Genomic DNA, 18,729 nt, shown 5'->3' on the forward strand with positions numbered 1-18,729 from the left:
ATGAGGGTAGATTGTCAAGGTTGGGGTTGTTTTCTGTGGAAAAAAGGCGCTTGCGAGGGGACATGATTACACTTTACAAGTACATTAGAGGACATTATAGGGGACCTTTTTACCCATAAAGTGGATCACCACACCAGAGGCCACCCCTTCAGAATACAAGAAAAGAACTTTCATTTGAAGCAACGTAGAGGGTTCTTCACAGTCAGGACAGTGAGGTTGTGGAATGCACTGCCGGGTGATGTTGTGATGGCTGATTCAGTTAATGCCTTTAAGAATGGCTTGGATGATTTTTTTGACAGACAGAATATCAAAGGCTATTGTGATACTAAACTCTATAGTTAGTATAGGTATGGGTATATAGAATTTGTGTGAAAGTAGGGAGGGGTGTGTGTATGGATGCTGGGTTTTCATTTGGAGGGGTTGGACTTGATGGACTTTGTCTTTTTTCAACCCGATTTAACTATGTAACTTAACTATGTAACTATGATAACTGAGCCAAATGACTGGGTTTGTTTAGACTTTGAGCCATGCCACTGGGTGAGCATGGACCAGAAGCTGTCATTAGAATAGTACATGCTAGGAACAACACCACTTGGCCTTTCAGTATTGTATCAGTGTTGAAGGGCTAATCTATGTGTGCAGGGGTACTGTAAGTGACCTAGTTATTGAGTGCTCTCATATTTATGTACAGGGGAAACACACTGTCCAGGAAGCTATACAGCAGCTCTTGTGTCCTGCTTGTAGCTTGCACAGAAGGGGATATTTTACTGTTGGGGCTGATTGGACTGTAATGTATTTCAAAAAACAAAAAAATGCTTAAATGTTTAAATTGGATGATCTATAATTTGTCAGCATGCCATTTGCTAATTTCCGGAGATTTTTGTTGTGACCAGTCTTTACAATAAAGTCGTAATAAAGATCTCAGATCTGGAGCCTCAGGATACAAATATTATTTAAACAATTATAGATTTGAATGAACCGTTACCAAAACCTGGGTTGGAAGTGTTCCCACAACATATAAGTTGATAACATATGGGCGATATTAGCCTACTGAATAGAATTCAAAATTGGAATGCCACCTGTAAAAATCCCACTGTGTCATCAGACTCAAGATAGCAATACACATTATGCTACAAAATTAATATTTATGGCCTGAGGGATGTTCAAGCAGAGAGGGACTTGGTTGACTCATGCATGGTCTCCTATAGTGTGCAAGTAGCCAGATCAGTACATACAAAACAATTTTTGTTGTAGTCCTTAGGATTTCAACTTTGTGTCTGTGTATATGTATCACCAGCTATAGGTTTAAATCATAGAATGCTGTGTGCTTTTTATAAGAAGGTTATTGCAAAACATGAGTTTGTTACAAATAATATCTAGGGAATATTTTATTGGTAATGTATTGTAGTTGCAAATTGTGCAAAGCACTTACAATACAGGTATGGGGCCTGTTATCCAGATTACTCGGGACCTGGGATTTTTCAGATAACAGATTCCGTAATTTGGATCTTTTATCTTAAGTCTACTAGAAAATCATGTAAACATTAAATAAACCTATAGGCTGGTTTTACTCCAATGAGTATTTGTTCTATCTTAGTTTGGATCAAGTACAAGGTACTGTTTTGTTTTTACAGAGAAAAAAGAAAATCATTTTCAAAAATCTGGATTATTTGGCTAAAATTTGGCTAAAATTAAGTCTATGAGAAATGGCTTTCTGGATAATAGGTTTCTGGATAACTGATCCCATACCTGTTTAAATTTGTTTGCTTCTTATATTTTGTTTGTCAGTTGTACACCCTTCACGTACTTGTGTTCTGCCAATAACTTGCTTTATTTTGCGTTGAAAGCAACACCTTAAGTCAAAGGACAATTTCTGCTTATTTTGAACCAAAGAGAGGCAGCGTAACTAATATATTTAAATATTTAAAGAATAGATTGTGTGATTAGATGACATTTATCTCATGTTATGATGTACTTAAACAGCTTTTCCATGGCAATTATCTTTTTGAGCCACTCCTCCAACAGAAATCAGATTGATTGGTGTGTGTGTATGTATTTATTTTGCATGGCAAGATGTTGCTCGTCAAAGGGAAAGTCTCCAAGTCTCCTTTGCATTGTGAGCTTGATGACAAAGGAATTCCTATTTGAATATGTGTGCTTTATCCAAGCCCCCTCCAAGCCTTTGGTTAACAGCAGTCGGTCATTGCAGGGTCCTGACGTCATCCAGTGTGTGTGCATAAGCTGTGCTATTGTCTTACCCAGAACAGGGCTGTGGACTGCAGTATCTGGTTTCTGCTACCTATTTCTGCCTTGCTGCATCATAGGAGAAATACACTGGCCAATCCTTGTCCAATGGATTGAAAATAGAAAGCTCCTGGGTTTTTTTTTTCATTTGAAAGACCCTTTTTCATGTCTCAGTGAAAGTGGTCTGCAGCCTTAGAGAAAGGCTCTCTGGCAGCTGGATAGCTGGGACTGCATTGTCTGCCTCCATGACCCCCGCTGTGTAGAAGCTTCATATCTTTCCTTTCTCATCTCATTCAAATTTATTAAACCCATATCTGAGGACAGCCATGTTTGGTACAGAATCCTCATGTAAGTATATATATATCTAAATATTATTATATCGTTTTCTTTTTTAATGTATTTTAAGTATGAGTTGCTTACTGCTGTGGTTTTATTTGCTAGCAATTTATTCTGCCTGAATGTTCTATTTAAACTGTAGCAGTTATTTTCTAAAAAGCAATCTTTCTTTATATTTTTGTGCTCGCATCCGCCACTCAAAGTTACAAGCTAGATTTATCCTTGCAGCATCACGGCAACCGGGCAATGCAAAAAGAAAGCAATTATTCATGAATGTGTTAATTGTGTGTGTGTATAGAGATAGGCTTTGGATGCTGCAGGCACCAGCATTACATTGGTGTGGGAGATATTGCTGGCCTGTGATTAGTAGGAGGATTACTGGATGAGGATGCTGCACAATTTAGTGCTGATCTTTATGGCCTCTCTCTGTGGTTACCTGTTCCTACATTTGCTTAGCTTACAGTCATCCACTCCTACATCTTTATTAAATAATGTACTCGGTTTAATGTCTTGCAGTGTCTATTCTGTGTTTTAACACTGAGCGTGCAGGATACTGAGGTTTTTAAAGCACAGAAACATGGAGGGGATGCTGCTTAGTTATTTCTGCTATGAAGCTACGCTATTTTAAAAACAGAGAAAGGATCCTAAAAATAACACTGTAAACATGGGTTACTAATCCATTTCTGGTCCTTCATATGCTTCCTGCATACCCAAGATTATTGCATACTTGTCATTGATGTATGCCGTCCATAATATGCTCATTTTTCATTGAAAGGGGAGATAATGCATACAGACACGTGATAAGCATCTATACCATTTGTATTTTATGGTTTTATTGATATAGCATCACAAATGTGCTTTACAAGACATAAACAGAAGTACAGTTATTATAAGAGTGAAAATAAATATGTAAGTGCTGTGAGTTGCATTACATAGTTGGAATCAGTCCCCTGCCCCACAATCTATGAAATGTACTTCTTGGTTTAATCTTATGCAACACATTTTAATAATAATTCTCATATATGATGCTTCCAGGCTGTGCTCTGTTTATGTCCACCATACAATATTCCAAAGCTTTCTTATTCTCCAGCTGCTACACAGTGGCATATTCATTGATTGTCCCTCTCTTACATAACTTGCTCATTCAGAGCATTTTTTTCCCCAAATTCTGCCTTGAATATTTTCTGCACTGCAACTCAACCTGAATATCTACATTTTCTTAGGGGTCTGATTATGTTGTTTGTGTTATTGTCTGCAAAAGTTGATTGCGTTTTGTCCCAATGCTTGGTACATGATTGAAAAGCCATCCTGCTTTGTATTCCATGCTTCTTCTTATAAAAAGGGCAAGTACATGGCACTCAGGATGATAAACGTGTTTAAATATCTGCGTAGTTATTATATGCTTTGTTCTGCTGGCAGTATTTGTAATTTATTCTGCAAATGGCTGTTCCTTTTATCTCTTGCACATGGTTTGGTGTTAAATCAGCAGACATTCTATATCTGTTTTGCCCTCAGCTGCTGACTGCTTTTGTTTCCATAGCAACCAGATTACCAGTAAAGGGAAGTGTGTGCTCTTCTGGCATAGTGCTAGCAGATTATATGATAGAGATAGTAAACGACCTGCCATTTTGATTAAAGCCGTTAAACACCCACATAAAAATTTTTAATATTATGTGAGCTGCCTTAGCCTATAATTGTATCTAATGAAATGACAAGGGTAAAGAAAAGATGAGCTGGGTAACATTCATCATACAATAATCATCTGTTGCTGTCATTTCTTTTCTTTTTTAACATTGAAAAGACACCTTTTAAACATCTATTTATTAAAATGTACATTTGTCTAATTGTTCTCCAAAGGAACAGTATTGTTCCTGCATGCAAATGCTGCTTGAATAGAAATGATGAAGTGGAAGCCAAGCCACGTGCAAGCAGCTATACTTTAACATCCCTGGCAATAAGCTCGAGAAAGATTTTACGTACACAATATTTGGTGGCTTTTTTGGGCTAGGGTTGAATTTACTCAGTAGTCTGCTCATTAACTGTGGTATGGGGGATACATACAGTATGTAGAAATGCCTTTGTGTTTCCTGTATTATTCTGATTTTACTTCAATAGTAATGGCTGTAATGTTTACAATCATATTTATAGGTTCTAAAATACTGGCTGCTTTAATTAACTCTTGTTAACTGTTCCAAATAACCATAAATATGAATGTGGAAAAGAGAACATTGATATTTTTGATGATTTTGCTTAATGATTTACATATCCCATTATTTATGTTGCAAAAATCACATTTATGAAACATAAAAATGTCAAATGTTACAGCACAATTAATGGCTTTTTTCTTGCTTTCATACTTCTATTCTTTCCATAAATTTAGCGTTGCTTAAATTCTCGCCTTGCTATGTATATGACTATTTTTAAAACATACATTTGTTTCATTTTTCCTCTCCTGTATTTCCGAGTAGCAGTTTAGTAAACCAGACTGCCTTTACATTTTGATACGTTACTTTATACATTTCTCAGCAGCTTTATACACTAGTGAGCTTGCTTCTCTGAGCTTGTCTGAAATCTGCCACAGATCAGCTGTGAAAATTGATACAAGAATTGGAGGCATTTCTTTGATGCTACTGATCTGTTTAAAAAGGAGATGGCCTAATTTACAGTTTATATGTGAGGGAGGAAAATTAAACTCATTCACTTTTAAAACCTGCATTGTAGACAAAATAAAATAAAAATTAATGTGATGTGACATACTGTTTGAAAATACGGTTTTTAAGGTGACCTGTCCCTTTAATGTTGTCTGGTTACGAAAGTGCAGCTTTCTGCCAGTGAATTAAGTCACTGTAAACTTTTTTTAATTCTGTGTTCAAACATCTGTGATTCAAGCTCTCCTCTGGGGCTCCACATTTTTCAGCCTCCCCTTTCTTAGTTTATAACAAGGTTGCCCATTTATTACACCGTTATTGACATTTTGCCAAGAGACTTCAGGAGATCACATAGGCAGTTACCCATAATTTCACTGTAACTGACTGAATGTGTGCCTCTCCCCCAGCCTCCCTTTCACTGTCCCATCTCAAGGAACCTGTCCTGTGATGTGTTTTTTATATTGTAATTTGCTGTGCAGTTTTGGCCCACTGAGGTGCATTATTTGCACATTTACCTCTGTTTTTAATTCTTGGAGCTTGACTAATGTACGACATTTAGAGTGGTTAAGTCATTGTTACGGAAAAGTAAAAAAAAGGAACTATGTTATTTCTACTTGAGACTTTTCAAAATGGTGACTGCATCTGAAGTAGCCACTGATGTTGGCAGCATAGCTTCCTGCAGATTTCTTGCAGAAATAGTGGTCACAGTATGTCTGTGAAGGTTTGCATTCATCCAGGTCATGGTCTATCTGTAATAATAATCAAATCAACTGGACTTGTATGTTCTTTTTCCTTGAAGATATTTCGCTAGTCATCAGGTTGGCTTTCTCAATTCAGAATGAATGAGTAGTCACAGCAGTTTTATCTGTCACCTTTAATGGAACCACAGTTCCACTAAATCGTAATTTGGTCTGGTTTTTCATGGGTTTTAAAAATAAAAATTGTTAATCCAAAATAGTCAGTGGAAACTAAAATGAAGGTTGGATATAGCAGCAAGAAAAAAAACATTATTGGATCAGCTTTCCAGGATACACAGTGAGAAGAATGTAATAAAAGCTCAAAATTTGCCTGGGTACAGTAGCCCATATAAAGTAATAAGATAATTATTTTTAAACAGCAGAGCAGTAAATGCTTCCTGCTGATTAGCTGCTATGGGTGGTTTGAAGATACAATGGTTAGTTAAATGGGTTGGATGTTTTATTAGCAAGTGATACTATAAAGGTTATTGCGCATTAACATTCTAATTACAGTCTTGATCCAGGGACTAGATGTATTGTCATTTTTGAATGGAACATTTTCCTTTTGTAAAGGCTTTATTAAAAGGTGTATTTTTTTCTGGATCCAATAGCTAAAGGTTGAGTTTGATGCATTTGTGGCCATTTTATAGCCCCAGCTACTGTAATTCATTCCTGAAAGCTGACGCTTTTGCTTACTCTGCTTACAATTTGCTGCTTAATTCTATTAAAGATCTATTTACAACCAAAAGTGTGCTTGCCACATGTGCATTTATATGTAACATATACTGGAGTTAATTTTCTAATACAGACCAACTACAATAAATTATTCTTACTGCCATAAAATGATTGAACAGACTGAAGACTGGTCACTACCGTTAACATCAGTAGTGCAATTTTGCATCGGTCTCAGAAAACTATTACAAGTATGCTTGTAATTGTAATAAAAGCTTTATCCTTTTTTAAAATTTTTATTGACAAGTATTTTCCTCTGTGGGTTCTTCTCAGTTTTAGTGATAGTTTGTTGTAGACAAACATTGGATTTCAAACTAACTAAAGCATCAGTCACTGAGTTCATCACCTTTACCTTTCAGCACCTAATCACATTATAGATTTACCTATTCTGAACAACTAGTCTTCATTATATATTATATATGTTATTCCTATTCTACCTATTTTGTGTGCAGCTGAAAATCTGGATATTTGCTGACCCCAGTAACAAGAAAAAAAAACAGATCAGCTGTAAATGTTTTATTTATTATGTTCTTATTTTTAATTTCTTATCATACTCATCAAGCCCTATCCTGCTGATCTTCCATTCCGTTTTTTTTCATCTGCTACCTGGTTGCTACAGTAAATAAGCCTTAGCAACCAGTGGTTGAAACTTAAAGCCTGATGTTTGCAGAACAAAAAATATAAATGTTTCCAAAACCACAAAAAAGTAATTGCCGATTATCTTAGAAAACTGCTACTGACATACTGAAATTTTTGCACTTTGTCTTTTATTTGCAATTGTAATGTTTGATAATGCAATATCCTTATTTTCCTATTTTCTCCAACTGATTATTGGCTGAGATTTTGAAATAGGCCCTGGCATTTAAGGTCATTGAGGCCCAAACAGACCCCCTATTAGCCCATTAATGGCATCTTACAGCAGCCCCTTTGGCATTTGCCATAATCTATAGTGTTGTACAGATAGCCAGAAGTGATGGCCGAATTTATTCGGCAGGCACGAATTTGCGGTATATTCCCGTGATTTGCCGCCGACGAATAAATTCGCAAAACCAACGCATAAATTCATCGGTGTACAAAAAAAATGGATGCGGGTGTCCGTTTTTTCGGCCGGCAAATTTGTGCCGGTGTCCAAAAACGAACGCTGGTGTCAAAAACAAGACGCCAGCGCTGTTAAACAAATTTTTCACCGTTTCGCAAATTTTGAGGCAAATTCCCGAATAATTCAACGAAACGCCACAGATTCACCCATCACTAATAGCCAGTCCAGGCCAGCTTCTGGCTTCTCTGTTACAGAAGTATTTAAGTATTGTGTTATGACCAGATATCAGGTCAAAGTGTTGTCATTAAGTCTGTGAAATAAAGCTACCGGTATTTAAAGGGGTGCTTAAACACAGTTGCATATCTATAACCATGAGCATTAACTATATATACAGTAGTAAATGCTGTACATTATTCCCACTTTAAGCAGGATTCTCATACAAGTCTAGTCCCAGCATGTGGGCAGTCATGAGAAGCACAGCACTTAAAAAAAAAAAATATAGAAAGTAGAGTAATAATGTAATTCAATATTGTCTGCAAGTAATGATCTATACATAGAAACTCATGCTATATTAACAGGCTAAGCAGGCTACTGGGGCAGCTGCAGCTTTGTCCGTAAGGTTGCTGACATGAATATTTCCCACAAAGAGGTTGATGGATGAAGAGGATATTAATTTGGCATATTAATATTCAATAAAAGGAGAGAGTAATTAAGGAATACTTTCTATATGATTTTGTGTAACGTATACAGATTCAGCTTGATGCTGTTTTTTTAAAGGTCTCCAGTGTTGTACCTAATAATAACCCACATGGGGGTTTGTATTTACTTGTCACATCTAATCTATTTCTGTCCCCGTCTGGTTCTGTGCCACCCATCATCTCTCTGTCCTGTAAAATTGGGGTTCAGTTTACCTGTTCTACGAATTACCTCACCATGTTGTACTTTACTTACACTCTCTGTAACATGAGAATTTACCGGCCTCTCGTGTCATAAAAACAGCCATAATGGGACAATTCCTTTATGGGCCAAATAAATTACCTTAGATTGTATGATGGGAAAAGGACCAATGTGAATAATGGGCAGACCCTGTAAAGTGCTGTATAACATGTTGCCTTTGTATTATTAATAAAGTATAATAATGACAATTCAGTTACATAATGATCTCCTTGAGATGGCACATAAAGAGCAACCCCAAGGAGTAATATTTGGGCACATGAGCAGTCCTGATTGTACTACAAATAGACATTAAAACTTTTTTTTTACTATCCAAGGGCCCCTTTAAATGCGAAATCAGATGCAATGAAAGATGTATTGAAGTTAAAAAGTACTCAATAAGATGAGGACATATATATATATATATATATATATATACATATATATATACAGTATATATTAAATTGCTTACAGTTGTATCCGTAATATTGTAATTTGTTGGAGGAGATGCTGGTCCCTCTTTTAAAGCAGCAATCCGTTTCTGTGAATGGTATGGGTTTGTATTCAGGAAGAACCTGTGCATCTCTGGCACCTTCTCTATTTAATTTTTAATTATTAATCATCCAGCACTGAGTTCTTTATCATCATTTCTAAAATAGCTGCAATATCTTCCAATGAAATGTGCATCTCAAGTATGGTTGTCACCTATTCCCTTTTATACTACACACATATTCAATCCACATCCTATATGGCTAATTAGCAATTAGTGCAGATGCATTCTACAGACTATAATGGTTTCTGGGCAGCCATGTAACATGTACTTATAATAATTGCCAAGTAACCATGCAGGGTGTAGATTCAACATGTGGCAACCTTTAATTTAAGATGCAATAGGTTAAACATTCAATATTGAAGGTGTTGGATCTACTGTAAGATAATATACAGTAGAACCCCCATTTTAAATCCCCTGATTTTAAGTTTCCCCTTATTTTACATTGTTGTTTTTTGGTCCCACCTATATATTCTTTATTATAGATTTCCTTTATTTTACATTTTCCTGGATTTTGCACCATTTTTTTCTGGACCCCTGAAAAACGTAAAATGTACTGAAATTTATTGCAAGATTATATACCACTGTATATTACAACTGTAATGAACTGCTATTTGCATGCCATAATAAAAAAAAATACATTTGGGGATTCAGACAAAGTCACACCATGAATAAACAAAGCAAAAGTCTATACAGAAAGGTCTGAGAGTAGAGAAGTTGCAGAATTTATCCAAAGCAGTCAACTGTAAAGCCACCCCTGCTTTTTATCTATGCTTATGTGTGACTGCAGAAATAATTCTCTGAGGAATACATTGAGTGCTCCAGGAGCTGATAAATTAGTACTGCTGCTCCTGATACATTTGAATTCCCAGAAGACCTGACATGCTCAATATAAATAATAAAAGGCAGGGGGTGGGGTGAGCCCTGGCCGTGTGTGAACAACATTTCTGCTGCAGTTCTATGGACGAAAGAGCCATGATCTATCATTATTAGTCTTTTAAGTACAGTAAATAGGATCAGCAAATTGTTTTTTCCCCAGTGGCTTTTACAATCTCTAAGATACCTTTTACAGTCACCCACTCTATGGTCAGTTTCATCAGGAGGCACTTATTACACTTGTCCACTTGTTTTGCGGAATGTGGTTGAGTACTGGAGATATCCTACAAAGACAAGTAGACGCAACTTCTATATAAATATCAGCAGTCAGGAGGTGTCTTCAGTTGTCTTTTTATTAGAGTAATGTATCACAACCTTTTATTTTGTAAACGGAACTTATATAAAAAAAAAAGTTCTAGTTTTTCTAATTGTGGACCTTGCATTTTTAGAGAATATTGCTAGTCCCTTCTAGGGATGTCGCGGACTGTTCGCCGGCGAACTTGTTCGCGCGAACATCGACTGTTCGCGATCGCCGAATGTTCGCCAATTTGGGTTCGCCTTAGCTGGCGCTTGGCTGCCAGACCAGCAGATACATGGCAGCCAATCAGGAAGCTTTCCCTCCTGGACCACCCCCACACCCCCTGGACCACTCCCCTTCCATATATAAACTGAAGCCCTGCAGCATTTTTTCATTCTGCCTGTGTGTGCTTGGAAGAGCTAGTGTAGGGAGAGAGCTGTTAGTGATTTGAGGGACAGTTGATAGTAAGTTTGCTGGCTAGTAATCTACTTGATACTGCTCTGTATTGTAGGGACAGAACTCTGCAGGGATTTGAGGGACATTTTAGGTTAGGTAGCTTTGCTGGCTAGTAATCTACCTTCTACTGCAGTGCTCTGTATGTAGCTGCTGTGGGCACTGCTTCTGATCTCTCATCTGCTGCCTGTAACCCAATAGTCCTTGTAAGGACTGCTTTTATTTTCTTTTTTGTTTTTTTACTTTGCTACTATAAGAGCCCAGTGCTATTAGTCTAGCTGTGTTGGGGAGTGGGACTGGTGTGCTGCTCCTCCTAGTAGTTCACCACCACCAGCACCAACCAGAGTCAAAATTGTTACAAAGTATCTTATTTGCAGCTGTTAGCTGTTCTGAGCTCTCTGCCAAAAGCTAATTAAGTTAGAAACTGTTTTTTTTCTGGCTGTTCAGTTCAGAGAAAAGAGGGACTGGTGTGCTGCTCCTCCTAGTAGTTCACCACCACCAGCACCAACCAGAGTCAAAATTGTTACAAAGTATCTTGTTTGCACCTGTTAGCTGTTCTGAACTCTCTGCCAAAAGCTAATTAAGTTAGAAACTGTTTTTTTTCTGGCTGTTCAGTGCAGAGAAAAGAGGGACTTTCCAGTACAAAAGAGGGACAGGGGGTTGAGTGGTCAAAAGAGGGACAGTTGGGAGGTATGCAAGTGCCACCTAGCTGTGTGAGCTTTTTCACATTCTGTCTAAATAACAATAATAATTCCGTGTCCGTAAACATCACCTGAGTGATGTTTTTACAGCAGCAATAATATATTCCGTATCCACTATTGTATACGTTGCCCTTGCAGGCATTGTTTGCCCAGTCTTTAACCAAGTGCCACCTAGCTGTGTGAGCTTTTTCACATTCCGTGTCCAGAAACATCACCTGAGTGACGTAGTGTGATTTCTGCCCTTTACAGCACAAAACGCAGCGCTGTGTCAACAATGTATTTTTCAGATACATTTTTGCCCTTGATCCCCCTCTGGCATGCCACTGTCCAGGTCGTTGCACCCTTTAAACAACTTTAAAATCATTTTTCTGGCCAGAAATGTCTTTTCTAGCTTTTAAAATTCGCCTTCCCATTGAAGTCTATGGGGTTCGCGACGTTCGCGAACCGTTCGCATTTTTGGCGAAAGTTCGCGAATATGTTCGCGAACTTTTTTTCCGACGTTCGCTACATCCCTAGTCCCTTCTGTTCCAGAGAATAGTTCACATTAGCTGTCCAGTTTCTTCACGTTTAGCAAAAACGATTAACCTGTGTTTAATTGCTCAAAGGAATCAATGTGATTGATTTTTGCTGCTAACTCTGAAATATTTTAGTCTGTCAAGGAAATAGAAACACAGGCTTTTTTCGGTGACTGATTAATTTTTTCTTTCCAGTTTAAAACCTATTTCTGAAGAACATTACTTAATCAAGTAGTACAGGAGACAAGCATTATGCTGTAGAGGTTATCCTGTTGATAGAGGGCATGTAGATATAGGCGTCTATGGGTGTAATGCATCATTCACCATTAGTTGAATGCTGTTGGTATTCTTACTCTGGTGACTCAGCTGCTGCAATACCTGCTTTAAATGAAAATAAGGAAGGCCAGAAAAAGGATATCCAATTGAGTTATAGCTAATAAAAGAAAGGTATTCATAATTTATTAGTGCAAAAATACCCCTGCTAGATCAAACCAACCCATAAAGTTCTTAATTTTTGTCAATGGATGCAACATTAAATGTACATAAAGTGCCCCCTGTCCCCATTAAAACCTCAGTACTAAAGGTTATAGACATCCTATAATTGCTAATCCAGTAGTAGTGAGCTGATTTCTTTCATCATATTTGCATGTGTTTGGTATTCATAAGCCCCACCTCAGTGTACACAGTTCCATGAGGCCAAAGCAAAAGATGCAGATTTTAATCACAGCTTGTAAGAATAAAGAGGGCTGTCGTGTGGTCCAAGATGGTAGGGTGATGATTGGGGGTCCAGCTGCAAGGATACCTGCAAATGTGATTTCAGCATTCCTGCTGTTTTCTGGGGTCCACTGCAATGTTCCCTCTAAGCTGCTGTTGTGACCAGCAGCAGTCATGTTATAGCATGCTTTCCAAGAGATGAATTTGTTCTAAATATTCATGTAATTGTGTTATTCTACACTTATGCAAACAATTTGGTTGTCCTGTTCTAAATTTAAACGGTTGTTTATGTGGGGTAAAATAAATTAGTATCTTGTATTACATGGCAATCAAATGAAGGCATCTAGTTGGAACTTACTATGTATCAATGATCGCAGATGGAGCATGCTTACTTTAATTTCTGCAGTCTATTTAAAGTGAGACCGACACCTTCTTATGTAAGAAAAAACATGTCGGTATGACCTAAATCAAAGTACATTGCTGTTTTTTATTCTTATTTAAATGATACCTCCCTCCTCTCCATTTCTCCTTCCCGGCTATCCAAGGTTACATTTGACAGACAAGCACCATTCCTCTGTGATAATTGTGTAATTCTCCCCTTCACAATGGCCTGGGAGCAGAGCAGATCTGATGTGTGCTAAGGAAAAGTGTTCAAAGTGGTGTTCAAAAATACCTTTCACTGTCTTTCATTTCTAGCATGAGAACACTGAATCTTTCATACTACATGGGCCCACAGTATGATCCTGTGTTGGATGTTGTAGCCATTTTGTGACTTCATTTTAACATGGCTGAAGCCTTTTAATTTGCACTTACATCCCTATGACTGTGATATATCATTTTTAATTTGTTTTTGGTGGTTGAAAGCAGCACTCAATTGTGCATTCTTGTAAGCTTGTCTGTCTGGCCACATTTCTCATGTTTTTTTTAAAGTGCCAGGCCCAAAAGCGCCCCTAAATAGAATGCATCCCTTTAATCACACCTGCCAATGTTTCCTTGACTTCAGGTTCTTTCATTGGTAGTATGGAGATCTGCTGTAGGTTAAGTCTGTACTATAGCAAAAGTTTTCTAATTCTTTATATAGGACACTGGGGCAGTTTCTCTTATATTGTGCCAGAGGTTGTATTTCAGTTTACACAATACCATGGTAAGGTTTAATTTGTGTCGCTAGTGACATATGGGTGCTTGAGCCTTTTCTATGCAGCGGGATCTGTTAACAATGTGTGTGTTCTGTAGCTGATCAATATTTTATAAAGAGAAACCAAAGCATAGGTAAACTGAGTAACTGGTGACAGGCAAACAAATTTGCCATACATGTAAAACTAGTTGTCGTGCATTCCAATTATACCTAATAATTTGCTTTCAGCCAGTTGTAAAGAAACTCCATTTAATGTAACTATGGAATCCATTATAAGTGAATCTGTTATCCAGAAATCTATGAAATACAGGAATGCGGTTTTCTAAAGATTATTTTTTTGTTGGTTACCGGCAAAACAATCACATAGGGTTTTTATGTAATGTTATTTTTAGCAATTTTTAGCAGCCTTAATGTATGCTATTTCAAATTGGTGTTCCAAAGGTATGTTTTTGAACGCTACTAGTCAGTGTGACGTGACTTGTGGCTATTGGGGTATTTTCAGCACTCATTTTAGTAGAATAGGCATAAGAAAATACATTTTCAGTATAACTTATATTATGCTCAGGATAAAAAAAAAGGTTTCTATAGGCTCTAATGGCAATGACATATGATTACTCGCCCCGCAATGAATCTGCAGCTAACATGCATATCGCCTCTGGTGAAACATTCGTGGCACAGCTACCTGTAGAAGTAGCCCGAAGTTTACTCTCGATCTTTGGGCAACTCTATGGAGCATGTTTCCCCAGCAGCAATTCAAATGTTAGCTGCTGGGAAAGCATTTGGAGGACATTAGTAGCCTGAATGCTTCATTTGCAGAAGCACACAGTCCTACTGGCTTATGATTTCTAAATTGCACTGTTTACATTGCAAATAATTTACTGTACCATATAAAATTCTATTCCTGACACAACCAGTTTATTTCTTTTTAGCTGTAATATTGGTGTGTAGGCAGCAATATAAGCTATTGTTTCTTCTACTAAGCGTATAACTGAACAAGTCGCAGTGGGAATTGGATTTTTACTATTGATTGCTAATCTCATATCTATCACTATGTGAGGCATTGAAGCATTTTTAGCTATGCAGGTCAGGGAGCTGTTACGTATCTGGTTACCTTCCCATTGTTCTGCTGGTGGGAAGGGAGGTGGGTGATATCGCTCCAACTTGTAGTAAAGAGTGACTGAAGTTTATCAAGTCAAAAGGCACAATGTTTGAGGGCATCTGGGAAACTAACATCATGGTTAACCCCATGTCTGATTTCAAAATTGAATATAAAAAATCAGTTTGCTCTTTTTGAAAATGGATTTCAATGCAGAAATCAGCTGGAGCAGCACTGTTAACTGAGGCATTTTGAAAAAAAATGCTTTCCTTTGACACAATCCCTTTACCGGTAATAGGATGGGAGCGGCAGGGACGGCAGGTAATTGTTTTATTCATCCATTGGCTCAAACTTTTCCTAAGCTGCTGTTTTTTTATGGGGAGAATGCTAGGTTTTAAATTTAGCACTTTGCCCTGATTGCTAAATAGTATTAGAAAAAGTAGGAATAAGCGTTGTGCATTTTAGTAGTTTCAGACCATTCGAAGAGGGCAAATGTTCTCCCCTTGGAGTTTAGTTTAGCAGATGTGCATGGAGGTTGGGTCCTTGAGTTTCTGGCTCAACTGATATGATAACCAGAGATTCATGTCAAAATAAAGCCATCAGTTTCCTTAGTTTTAAGTTAGTCTAATCAACTTTGGCACCAGCTGGTCAACAATTTTTCTTGCTTGGGGTTTTGACAGTCAGTTTCCTTTGAGAGGAGACAGAGTTCCTGTTTAAATATGCTCTAAACAGAAGGAGTTGCTATTTGGTCAAATCCAAAAAATATTGACTTGATCTGATATCAATTTGTTTTATTGACCAGCTGGTGCCAAAGTTGCTTAGACTAACTTAAAACTAAGGAAACTGATGGCTTTATTTTGACATGAATCTCTGGTTATCATATCAGTTGAGCCAGAAACTCAAGGACCCAACCTCCATGCACATCTGCTAAGCTATGTGCCTAACTTTCACTACCCGATCATAAACAATCAGTCTGCAGGATGACTGACAGCATATTGCCCATTTGAACTGTATGTGTTCATCTTATAAGCAGAAGATATTTTTAACTGGTTTTTGACACAATAGCTCTTAACTATGTTTAAATACAAGGGGATAATGAAATTAAGTAATTGGCTTAGACTTTAAGGCAGCTTTATAAGATTAGGATCTAGTTCAAGCATCTGTGTATCATCTGCAAAATCACCTGCATTATTAACAGGCACAGTGATCAATTAGAAACTGAATAACATTTTACTGAAATACCTGCGAACTGGACCTATTTTTCTACAGTACTAATATTCATTAGCATGTTGGACTAATATTTAGGGATGTTCCAAATACAGGATTGTTGGATTTGGCCCAATACTCAATCCACCACAAAACATTTGCCAGATTTGTGGACAAAATCCAAAGCAATCCAATTCATATGTAAATTAGCAAACCTGCTGGTTGTTAAAGTTACATGATATTTAGGGTTTAGATTTAGTTTGACCAATATAATGGCATATTCGTTTATTATTATTATTATTATTGTAATTGTTTATTACATAAAAGTATTTATGTCCTTTCGATGGGAGGAATATTTTGGTTTTATTGACCAAAAAATTCTACAATGTGTCTTGCATATGAATGGATCTAGAATTTAAAACAAATCTTAAAAATCATTTTCAGTTTACATGCATTTAATTGTATCCAATTTGTACTCTTTTTCTGGCATTACAAGTGAGTTTAGGGGGCAAATTTACTTATGGTCGAATATCGAGGGTTAATTAACCCTCGATATTCGACTGCCGAATTGAAATCCTTCTACTTCGAAGTCGAAGGATTTATCGCTATTCCTACGATTGAACGATCGAAGGAATAACCGTTCGTTCGAATGATTAAATCCTTCGAATCGAACGATTTGAAGGATTTTAATCCATCGATCAAAGGATTTTCCTTCGATCAGACAATTGTTAGGAAGCCTATGGGGACATTCCCCATAGGCTAACATTGGCCTCGGTAGGTTTTAGGTGGCGAACTAGTGGGTTGAAGTATTTTTTAAAGAGACAGTACTTCGACTATCGAATGGTCGAATAGTCGAACGATTTATACTTAGAATAATTCAATTCAAAGTCGTAGACGAAGGTCGAAGTAGCCATATTCGACCATTCGAAATTCGAAGTATTTTTTCTTCTAATCCTTCACTCGAGCTAAGTAAATGGGCCCCCAAATGTTAGAACCTCCCTGTGGCTGTTAACGACTTTGAATGCTTCCATGAGCCAGGTTCATCACCTAGCCTAACTTGCTTCATAGGGACAGTTTGTCAGTAATATGTACAGTAATGTAGTTTCCTCTGCTGGTACCCTTTTGTACTGTAAAGGAAAGAATGTGTAGAATCATTTTGAAAAAATAAAACTGTCCAATTGGGATCAGGTCTAAAGCAGCATGGAGAGTTAGGTGTTAATTAAATATTGAGGCACATTGATAAAAAAACATATAGCACAAGCCTTGACAGTTATTTGTGAACCTTTTAGGCTAGATTAATTGGTTGGCACTTGTTTGGCTTATTTTCACAGCACATTGTGGCATACAGGGAGATTATATAACCCAAAGATGCTGGAAAAGTGTAGAAAACAGAAGAGATAAACTAGTACTGCTTTTAAACAGTTTTTAGGCATAGGCTAGTAAGTATTTACCAATTACTGTTATTTTTGGTGCATGCACATTCTTCACTAAAAACATATTACATGTTGTAAAAATATGCATTTTGTAGCTTTCCATTTGCTGACTAAATATGTTTTATCTTCTGTTTCCCAGTGAGAGGCTGTTCGAGATTCCACAACTTTCCTCCTTCTAAATATATAAACACTAATTCATATTTTCTTTTTTTCTCTTGCAGTGAGTATGTTTTTGAACACGTTAACGCCTAAATTCTATGTTGCCTTGACAGGCACATCCTCCCTGATCTCAGGGCTAATATTGGTAAGTATTGCAAATATGTGGTAGAATATTCATTACATGTACAAAAATGTTTTGTAATTTTTAGTTTTAATTTCATATAATATATATTAGATTTAATATTTAATAGCTTTAATTTAATGAAATATATATATATATATATATATATATATATATATATATATATATGTATATATATATATATATATGTATATATAGTTCAACCTTTAGTTAAAAAATCCTTCTAGCATATCCCTTCTCAAAATCTTTTCAACAGGAGAAAATGGGTAAAAATCCTTTATAGTGCTCCCTATGGCTTTGTATCACATGATGCATTTCGTTTGAGAATTCCCTTGTGTAGATAGTTTGTGTCACTTTTATGTAGATAGTTGTTAGGTGCCAGGATCCATTGAGCCACTCTGTCCCTTACCTGTATACGCTACACCAGATAAGTCATGCAACTTAGTTACATATGTGGCCATAAACTGTGGTTAAAAAAAACAAGTTGGAGTCTTGTGTTTGATATACCTAAATGTCTAAATACATTCCAAACCGGTATGTAGGGATCCAGAGGATTAACTCCCCTACTGGTTTGAAAAATTAGGTTAGGAAATTCTGGTGTATGTAACCTGGATACCAGGGCAAGATAGTGTTCCATATTTGCCTAGATGGGTGATGTCCTTTAGTGGTGAGTATAGTGCGTCAGATGTCTCTTCTCCTCTTTGGCCTCTACCTATGGAACATAGATTCCCTAAGGTAGTAATCTCCTTGAGAAGTCAGGGAACAGGGACCCAGTGAACGAG

The 18,729-nt window shown here is 37.0% G+C and overlaps 1 protein-coding gene across 3 annotated transcripts in view; it reads left to right on the forward strand.

Moving 5' to 3' along the window:
- Nucleotides 1-18,729, forward strand: part of st7.L (suppression of tumorigenicity 7 L homeolog) — a 72,490-nt gene that overhangs the window by 14,888 nt on the left and 38,873 nt on the right. For 2 of the 3 annotated variants that reach the window (XM_018251025.2, NM_001093354.1), the window contains exon 2: nt 17,868-17,950. In XM_018251025.2, the coding sequence (XP_018106514.1) occupies nt 17,868-17,950 (83 nt within the window). Of the gene's footprint in view, nt 1-2,113; nt 2,593-17,867; nt 17,951-18,729 lie in introns of those variants that run through there. The other variant, XM_018251026.2, reaches the window with a different exon arrangement.

Source organism: Xenopus laevis, chromosome 3L (genome assembly GCF_017654675.1).
Source record: "Xenopus laevis strain J_2021 chromosome 3L, Xenopus_laevis_v10.1, whole genome shotgun sequence".
NCBI lineage: Eukaryota > Metazoa > Chordata > Amphibia > Anura > Pipidae > Xenopus > Xenopus laevis.